This window comes from Octodon degus, unplaced genomic scaffold, assembly GCF_000260255.1.
Source record: "Octodon degus isolate 3935 unplaced genomic scaffold, OctDeg1.0 scaffold00059, whole genome shotgun sequence".
NCBI classification, from domain to species: Eukaryota; Metazoa; Chordata; class Mammalia; order Rodentia; family Octodontidae; genus Octodon; species Octodon degus.
Window position 1 is genome coordinate 9,294,533 of NW_004524635.1, and position 10,119 is coordinate 9,304,651.

General features: G+C 37.6%; 1 protein-coding gene across 1 annotated transcript; it reads left to right on the plus strand.

The window, feature by feature from the left end:
• The first annotated feature begins 864 nt into the window (after window positions 1-864).
• Window positions 865-1,393, plus strand: LOC101584666 (F-actin-capping protein subunit alpha-1-like). Its single transcript, XM_004634225.1, has one exon. It carries the CDS (start codon window positions 884-886, stop codon window positions 1,391-1,393), a length of 510 nt encoding a protein of 169 aa, XP_004634282.1. The 5' UTR covers window positions 865-883.
• The last annotated feature ends 8,726 nt before the right edge of the window (window positions 1,394-10,119 follow it).

Genomic DNA, 10,119 nt, shown 5'->3' on the forward strand with positions numbered 1-10,119 from the left:
TTTGAGAATTCATAAATTAGATTTCCACTGATAAAAGAAAATAGATAATTTGGTAATGGTAACCTGAGCCAATTAGGCAGTTGGCAGGGGTGTTCCTAACCTACTTGGATAATCAAGCCCCTAATAAATATTTAGGTGGAGAAGTTTGAGTAAATGTCTCCCTTGAAGTTTTTATGATGAGTTTCATGATCACAAAAAGCCTAACATTAAGAGTACTTCATATAGTAAGGTGACTAAGTGAGCAGGGATGAGGGAAGATCATTCATCAACTTCCCTGACTTCATTTAAGAGGACTTTGTACATAAAGTATCATAGGAATGTAAATCACAGAGTTATTATAAAGGAAGAATACTTGATATTAGCTCCTTTGTCAAAGAAAGATAAATATTATAGAGAAAAGCTTGTTAAACTTAATTGAGGTGAAAAAAACCTACTCAAAGATAAAAACAAGTACTTCATCACTGATCAAAGAAATGTACTATTTAAGGTAAGTTTCGGAATGTTGTCACAAATTTTGGCAACTAACTTACTGAAAAATGCTATTTTCCAAATCAGACTGTCTCCACTATGTAGAGGAAGGAGTGTGTTTAGTACATAGGACTAAGTGTGCCCCAGTGGAGTAATTAATTTAGGGATTGCTCAGATCCTATTTGCAGTACAGCACAGAGGAGTAGGGTATACATAGGAAGTATTAGCTGAGACGTATGTTTTTATAATTATGAATTTGATTCCTTAAGACGATAGATGTTACCATACCCTAGATGCAATGTGGGACTTTCATTTGCTGACTTATTTTGAAGTGACAGGTCTGATTTCCAAAGAAATAGCAATATTTTTATCCTAAGGATTTCACGGCCACCGGGCTGGGCCAGAGCAGCCCAAGATGGCAGACTTTGAGGATCGAGTGTCGGATGAGGAGAAGGTACGCATAGCTGCTAAATTCATCACTCATGCACCCCCAGGGGAGTTTAATGAAGTATTCAATGATGTCCGGCTACTACTTAACAATGACAATCTCCTCAGCGAAGGGGCAGCTCATACATTTGCCCAGTATAACATGGATCAGTTCACACCTGTGAAGATAGAAGGCTATGAAGATCAGGTCTTAATTACAGAGCATGGTGATCTGGGTAATAGCAGATTTTTAGATCCAAGAAACAAAATTTCCTTTAAGTTTGATCACTTACGGAAAGAAGCAAGTGACCCCCATCCAGAGGAAATAGATGGAAGTTTGAAGTCTTGGAGAGAATCCTGTGACAGTGCTTTAAGAGCCTATGTGAAAGATCATTATTCCAACGGCTTCTGTACTGTATATGCTAAAATTATAGATGGACAACAGACTATTATTGCATGTATCGAAAGGATTTCACACAGAAATGTTATTTCTTTGTGATAAGTAAGTGGGTACAGTGGCTTTTCTGTGTGAGTCTTTCCAATTATTTAGTGATAGCTATTATTATAAAATAAAATTTTGTAGAATTGCAAAGCTTTGGTTTTATTCTCTCTTCAACTTTAACTGTCTCAGCAGTAAGATGTAAAAAGGTCCTTTGGGTTTCCCTCCAAAATAGAAGGCACATTTCCTTGGCAAATTTTTCCACTCCTATATTTTAGCTGATTGAGGTTGGAAAATAGAAAACTTTTATTTATTGCATCTAATGATAATTAAAGAAAATCTGTAGCTTTTATTTTAAAAGGTGAAAAATAAATTTATAGGACATTGAAATGCATAGAAGTAAGCATGTAACCATAAAAAAAATGCTTTAAGTGGTGCTCATCAGCTCAGAATCTGTGAAGTGTTTATTGTGGGGCTTTTAAAGTTACTAAATAAGATTTAGAAACCCAGAATATTTTAGCTATATTGTTTTTTAACTGCATTGTAGTGGCTAATTTGGTCCAGTGCATTTGATGTAAATCACGTGGTTAGTTTGATTTGTGTGGGTTGAAACGAAGGAAGCTTGTTTGTGTATGAACTTGACAACTTCAGTCTCTACCCTCAAAATTTTTATGAACTCCCTAGAAGGAGATGGAGTTAAAGCAGGCTATTCTTAACTTCAGCACAATTTTAGTTGACAGAATGCTATGTTGTGGGTTGGGTGTCATGTACAATGTTTAAGGGCAGTCGTTGGGCTTTAGAAAAGATCACTACTAGAAAAGATCACTATTCCCATTCTTAGCCCTGGTGCAACAAACCAAATTGGTCCCAAATAGGGCCAAAAATTCCTCTGAATGGAAACCCATCCTTGCTCCTCCTTTTCCAAGTTTGAGAACCAGGGTGAGATATCCAACTGAGTTAAAGATCTCCAACATTTAACTAATTAAATTTCTATTTTTTGATGAGATACTTATGGAGAACAATTAGAATTTTTAATTATAGACACAACAGGCCAAGTCGCTTTAAAATACATTAAATTTCCCATTTCCACATATCTGCCATGTGTAGTGAAGGCCTAACACTCATAAAATGTCACAACTTGGGGAACTTTGGACATCATTTATTGTAAGGTCCTTTGATGGGTTAGGAAACTGAGGCTCAGGGGAAGGTTTGCTTGGCTAGGACACAGCTCATTGACACCCACAGCACAGGACAAAGTGTCCATCCTGTCTAATGTATTTTGAAAGGTTGTGTAGGCCTCATCATGTCTCCTGCTATATAATTTTATGCTGCTGTAGTTTCTTCAAAAACAGAGCCATAGTTCACTGGAATAATTTTTCTCCACTCTTAAAGAGGCTCAGGAAAGGAACAAAAAATAGTAGAAATCAAGTTGGTTTTCATCAGAGGTCTATTCTGTGACCACTGTCTCTGAGTCCAGGGACTGTGGTCCAGGCAGGGCTACAGCTCCCTTTGGGGCTTTGGATTCATCTGCCCCATTCAGTCTTTTCTAAGTAAGTTAGGACATAGTGTCCATTAACAATGCTACTTTATGTGAAGTGTTTAGCAAAACTATTTTATTATGCATTTGCTATGCACTTTAATGCTGTCAGCTCCAGTATTATAACATTCACCTGAGAGGAAAATGGAACCTAAGACCCAACAGGAGGAAAAAAACGACAGAAAGATGACCCGGCAGGAAAAAGAAATCTAACATCTTAGAGGTCCATACATGCTTGGTATATTTGCATTAAGGATAATAACATAGCATCATGGAATTAAGGAGTGGAAAGGGCCCATGGTAGCGTCTGAACCACCACTTCCCCTCCCCATGGTGTACGAAACATCATTAACCAGTGATGGCAGCTGGGTGAACACAGGCTCACTATCTTCTGCAGACTGTACTCTAGGAAGTCACTTCTCACAGACTGGCATTGACGAGAAAGTCTATCCATTGTGTGGACACACTTTTTTCCTTATAGATAAACTGAGAATCAATTTTTTTTAAAGGCAATTAACCCCAAATCATGCAACTAGTCCTTTAATATGCAAGCAACTGTAATGTATACTTTTGATTCCATGATTGGTATTTTCCCTTCTACCAGAGGATAAAGAATACCTTGTCGTATGGAACTTGATGGCCCCAGAAGAACCTGAAACTAACTTCCTTTGCTGAATAAGACTAGTTTCCAAATCCTATATAGGACTGTATTAGTAGGCAGCAAATAGGATAGAGTATTAGAAACATTCTAGCCTCTTTTCATGACAAGGATCACTTTCTTTGAAAGGGACCAATATTTTCTATTAGTGTTTTTCAGATATACAAAGCCAATATGTACATATGTATATACATTCAGCACTATGTATGTGAAGAAGTTTACTATAAGGAATTATATTGAGTTATGGAGGCTGAGAAATCCCCTGATCTGCTGGATACAAACTGGAGGCACAAGAAAGTCAGCAATGTAGCCCATGCCCCTCGAGCTCAGAGCCAGTGGCGTGGTTATGTGATGCCCCGTCATTTGTGTTGATTTAGTAACTAGCTTCTCCTTAACAAAAAAGTAGAATAAATACAGGTAGTTGTCAGAGATAAACATAGCCCTAAAAGTCACACCTTGGGAATTTATCAAAATGTTGTTCTCAGCCTGATGTCAAACCATAAATAAGTACCTCTAGAGTCTGAGTTTCCACAGCTTTTGTACTGAATTTATTCCCTTAGGTCACTAATTTGACGGATATAGCTCTTGGAACTCAGCTTGAGTACCAACAAGGAACTTGTTAGTAATATAAATTCCTAGAACATATCTGAGACATACTGAATTAGAGGTTTGTGGGTAGGGTCCAGCACCCTGTGATTTAGTAAATCTCGTAGGTGTTCCTGAGGATGTGTAAGATTCATTGACAAGTATATAGTAGAGGTCATGCCTCTATTTTTTCCATTATCCTCCATATTTTTCCATAACACCTTATACGAAATACTCAGTGCCCACTGACAAATTTTTACATAGGTGAAGCAAGAAGTGAAATGGGACAATTTGGAGGTCACCATATCTCAAGCCAAAACTCGTACTTGCTACTTACCACAGGATCTCTTGGGCAGTTATGGTATCACTATGTCAGAGCTGGAATATTTGGAGTTGCCTTCTTCCAAGGAAGCTTCTTGTTATGGGTATTCTTGGTTAATGAATAAAAAGCTACCCCCACTTCAATCCTGAAATTCAGATTTGTAATCCTCTTAATCTCGAACCTGTGTTCTACTGTGAACAAATACCTGTATTTTCATACTTACCACTGGGCCATCTCCTCACCTCTTCTTGTGCCAGGGACCCATTTTTTCTCTGAGGCTACTCCCTGCTCATAGTGTTCTATAGAAACTGCTTTATGTCCTTTCACACTGAGATAGACACGGAAGGCCACTTTGAAGCTCACCTGGACACAACAGCCATTCTCTAAGCTACTCAAAATCTTTCTAAAGAAATCCACCAATATGGGACTCGGTTGCAGTCCACTCTCTCACCTGAAATCTTGACCTTCCTGCAAGTTTGCAATACCTACTTCCCTTTCTTATCCTTTTCCTGTTTTGACAGCCTCAAGCCCAACACCACTGTAGTCCACAAATATCCCTGAAATACCCTTTACCCTTAGTGGCTCCCAAGGTGATCAAGTTGATAGTCAAGATTTGTCATTACATAGTTGTTTTTATACATTTATTGTTTATCCTTTATGAAATTCTGTTATTTATGAAATTTTAAAATTTTTAATCAATTTCTTTTTACCAAATGTTCTTTGGTATTCAATAAGGTGATTATATAATTCCTCTTCCTTAGTCTAATAATGTAATGTATTTTGTTAATAGGTTTTGAAATATTAAACCTCTATTACAGCTCTGAGATAAACTGTTTTTGGTCATAAAGGATTAAAAATTTATTAGGCTATTGATCTACTTTACTATCATTTGTGCTCAGGGATTTGTATCTTAAAGAGATTCCATTTTCAGCTCTGCTCCCACATGAAGCATCGTCTTTCACTTTCTTAAATCTTAAACTTTAAAAGATTCCTTTTTCAGTGATACTCTCTTATGTACAATTAACTTTTTAAACATTTTTTTAAAATTCATACTCATAATTTAAAAATGCAAGTGATACAGCAGGAAAAAAAGGAAAATTAAAACTTCTCCCATTTGAAACATGTCCTAACTTTACCACTGCCACCATGAACTCTTTTAATGAATCTTTCTAGATATCTTATACATAAGAGAGTATATTAAATTATGTATAATCTGTTTAATGAGGTCATTCATTTTATATGTATTGCTCATTAATGAATATATTTAAAAAATCTTCTAAATTTCAAAAAATTTCTAGGAGGTGTATGTGCATATTTCATTGTGTGATGTAGTTTCATTTATTGAACTAGTCTCTCACTGATGACCATTTATTTATTTATTTATTTATTTATTTATTTATTTATGGGCAAAGCCGGGGATTGAACTCAGGCCCTTGCACTTGCCAGGGAAGCGCTTATTATACTGATCCATCTCCTGGCCCCTGATGACCATTTAGATTGTCCAGGTTTTCACAAATATAAATAAAGATGTAGAATATCTTCATAGTACATCTTTATATACCTTTGTATCTCATCTCAATAATTTTAACTGGAATTGCCAAATGTTTATATATTAAATAGTAATATATCATATGTATTGCTTTCCAAAGAATTTGCACCCATTTGCACTAAGTGGGACTCACTCTTGACTTAGGAAGGAAGTCAGTGTTTGTATTGTTGGTCAATAGTGTTGCTTAGGATGTGAACCTCCGTTCTATTCTTTTTAACATTTTCTTTTACTTTTTTTCTTTTTTTGTAGAACCAGGGATTGAACTCAGGCCCTTGTGCTTGCCAGGCAAGCACTTACTCTACTGAGCCATCTCCCTGGCCCCCTCTTTTACTTTTTAAAGAGAAAATAAACACATTAGAAACAAGAGCATTTCGTTAAACCAAATAGTAGGAATTCAACAATAGTTGTTACATTGCATAATGCCTTCAAATTAATTGTTTAGATTACCAGATAAAAGCATGCAAAATTGGTCAAAATATTAAAAAGAAGAAAAACTTATGCATGAACTGTTGCTTTCAATATACCAGTAGAAATCAGCAGTGCAGTTATCCAAGCTATCCTGTATACATATTTTCCCTTCCTTCTTTCTTTTCTCCTTTCCTTCATCCCAGTGGTTCCTTCCCTTTGAACAATTTCTTTCCCTTTCACAGTATGTGTTGTCCCTTTTGGATTGCATTTGCTCCTTTCATATTCTCACACTAGGGAGACAACATGATGCCTACACATGTGGGTCTGACTTTTCTCTTATGAGTGTGGTCTCTAGTTGCATCCATTTACTCAGGTCTAGTCTTTGACCGGCTCCCTGGCTGGCCCATGGAAGGACCACTATTAAAATATTCTTTGCTCCTTTTCCTGTATACTCATTACTTTTTCTTACCAGGATCATAATGGAAAAATTAGTGGCTGTTTATTTCTATTGATCTTATGGAAGAACTCTAGCTTTGAAAACTTTTAGTTTCAGAATTTTCCTCTGTGGTTTCAAACAAATTTTAAGCTCTTTATGCATCAGAGGGTAAAGCATTTCCAGAAAATATTAAGGAATAATTGTTAGCAAAAATTCATGTTCAGTCTCCATGCAGTTGTGCTTTTACTAAAATCTAAAGAAGCATCCCAAGTGGCCCTGAGTTGCAGCCTCCTTTCTAGCTCCCTGGAGGCCAGTGTCTCCAGCCCTCCTTTTACCCTGCTAACTCCTGCCTGTTTTCTTGTCTCTGTTAGCAATTAGGATGTTTCTGTTCTTTCTCACTTCACCCCACTGTGCCCTCACTGCTCTGTTGGCATGCTTTTTGTCTCTTCCTTATCCTTTCCCTGCGGCTTTCTTTTATGAGTGAGGCGCAGCCAGCTTTTTCTCCTGTTGGAATTTCCCGGGTTGTGTGTCTAGCCAGTGTACCGTGGAACAAGAGGTATGGCCAGGGCAATTTTTTCTTTTCTTTTTTTTTTTTTTTTTTTTTAAGGCAAGTGAAGCTTCTATCTGTTTTTAACCTTATGCTGCTGGTTTCCTGCATTTTATTCCTATGGTGCTGCATTTCAAGTTGTTCATTTTTGTTATTGTACTGATGTCATGTTGACCAGGATTCTGAGGCTCCCCATGAAGCACATTTGCGACACCCCAATAACTGCATCCATCACCCGCTCTTGTGGGAAGGGCAGCATCAGGCTGTGATACAGATGGTCTTGCACTGAGTATCTGCCCTTTTGTTAGTTTGTCATAGGACTAACCCATCTGAGCTGCAGCTTCCTAATCACTACAATGGAAATAGTAGTAGTGTGTATATCCCATAGCTTTATTGGAAAGATTATATGAAAGAAATGTATGCAAACTGCTGAGCAGCACGAGCACATAAGGCTCATGAGGTTGCCGCAGTGGCAGATATTGTTATTGTTGCTGGTGTTATTTATAAGTTTCTTTTTGCTGTCTGCTTTAGAGCAGACAGCAAAATATGTGAGGCTGAAGAAATTGAAACTACTGAGAGCTTAAATGACTGGTCAAATCTCTATGTAGCATTCTGTTTTACACAGTGCCCTGCATCCCTTCTTTCAACTTTGTGGATTCACTATAGTGGTTGACCATTACAAATAATCTACAGTCTAATTGAAAAAGAAGCATATATATTATATTTATATTACATATATGCATACTGAATATTATATATATATATATAATTTTCATATATTATATAAGGAAGTACTGAAATATATATGTAATAATCTTCAGCACACAAATGATTCCCAAAGGAGAATAAATTACTATAGGTGACTTAATAAAAGTCCTATCAGGGCCGCCAAATAGCTCAGCCAATTAAAGTGCCTGCATGTAAGCAGAAGGGCCAGGGGTTCGATCCCCAGGCCTGCAGTGCTGGCCCCACCCCTGGGACACACTGAGACTGCGATTGAGACTGGGCGTGGTGGTACGCGTTTGTAATCCCAGCTCTTGGGAGGCTGTAAACAGGCTGATCACCAGGAGTCCAATCTAGTACTGAGACCCTGAACACCCTAAAGACCCTTCCCTAAAATACAATAAATAAATAAATAAATAAACAAACAAATAAAAATAAAAGTCCTATCCACACTGAGATTCTCAAAAAGTGATTGTAATGGACCTATGCATAGCACCTAAGAAATGCTGTGGTATTTTCTTGTCACGTGTCCTTACTGTGGACCAGGTTGTCCTTGCCTTTCTCCACAATTAGCATTGCTGGACTCCAGTCAAGGAACTGGGTTCCATGACTCCATGGCTTCTGCTCCTTCTCTACCATGTGTCTCCTTTACCACCTTCTTCAGTGACTTTCACTTAGTGAGTGTTTTCAAAATTCTATTGCTATCTGTCATACATTTAATTCCAACCAACGCCAAAATAAATGGATATAAACTCCAGTTCCTCCTGACTGCAGACTGAGTCTAGCTTGGTCTACATAATTGAAGAATATTTGCATGTGATTTACACAGTACAGTCTGTCTGTCATCGATAGTTTACATGATAAAGCTTAATTAAAAATTTTTTTCCCATTACTTTCCACTTTGGTTTTCTCCTTACTTGGATTATTCTCCTTAGAACTTCTCACAGAATGGATATCAACAGATGCCTTGAACTGTGAAGTACACTCTTAGGATCTAGCTTCTGCATATTGAGAAAGTGCCCTATGCCAAAGAGCATAACACACCAAAGATATATTTTTTTAATACCATTTTTCACATAAAACTATGGGGAAGTAAAGTCTGGGGTTATAGGGTATGTGTTAGGTATATCAAGTTTGTCTAAAACACACAATTTCCCATTGTTGAACAGAAGTAATCTTGAGTCTAACTTCTAAATTATGAAGCATAGCACAAATTTTCAAGCCGCTCTTAGAGACATTGTTTTTATTTTTTTCCCTCTACTCTCAGCCTTAAAAAAATATCGCCTTTGATTTTCCCCTTGTTCTGCTGGTCTCCTTCCACGAATGTTCTGACCAAGGTGCTTCCGACCTTACAATTCGCATGCCTAGCAGTGTGAGAGCATGGTGATATGGAGACAAAATGGACAGCACCACCTGGAACTAGGGCTGGGTTGATGTTCCAGATTGTGAAAGATATGACTAGGGGCCCAAATGTAAGTTCTGCCTCATAAGGTAGCATAGCAGAGATCTCCAAACAGGGTTCAGCATGAGATTCATAGCCACAATCAGAGAAAAGATGAAGAACAAGCACGAGGATGAAGCAGGACACGAGATCTCCCCCACCCCTTGCAATGAGTGTGCTTCAGTTTCTGTTAGTTGTCCAGGTAACGTCCAGTCTACGTCACTTCCTGTTACTTCTGCTAACTTTTGCTGGCATTACACACCATAAAGGGTATGGCCATGGACTCTCCCAACTATATTAATTTCTTGCAGTGTGACCCATAAACAGGTGCTTATGTGTTTTTATCTTACTTTTGTTTTCAGACAAATGAGGATGACAGCTAGCCTACGTCTTGTGAAATTTACAGATAATATTCAACTGGCCCTTGCTATTGATGGATGTCAACTGTAGTTTTAGATGGACTGAGAGATCAGACCCAGAAAAATAGATAAACAAAAACAACAACAACGACAACAACAAAAGATTACTGGACCAAAGAGTACTAGGAAGTCAGAACCTTTAGGGAACAAAAGATAAATGG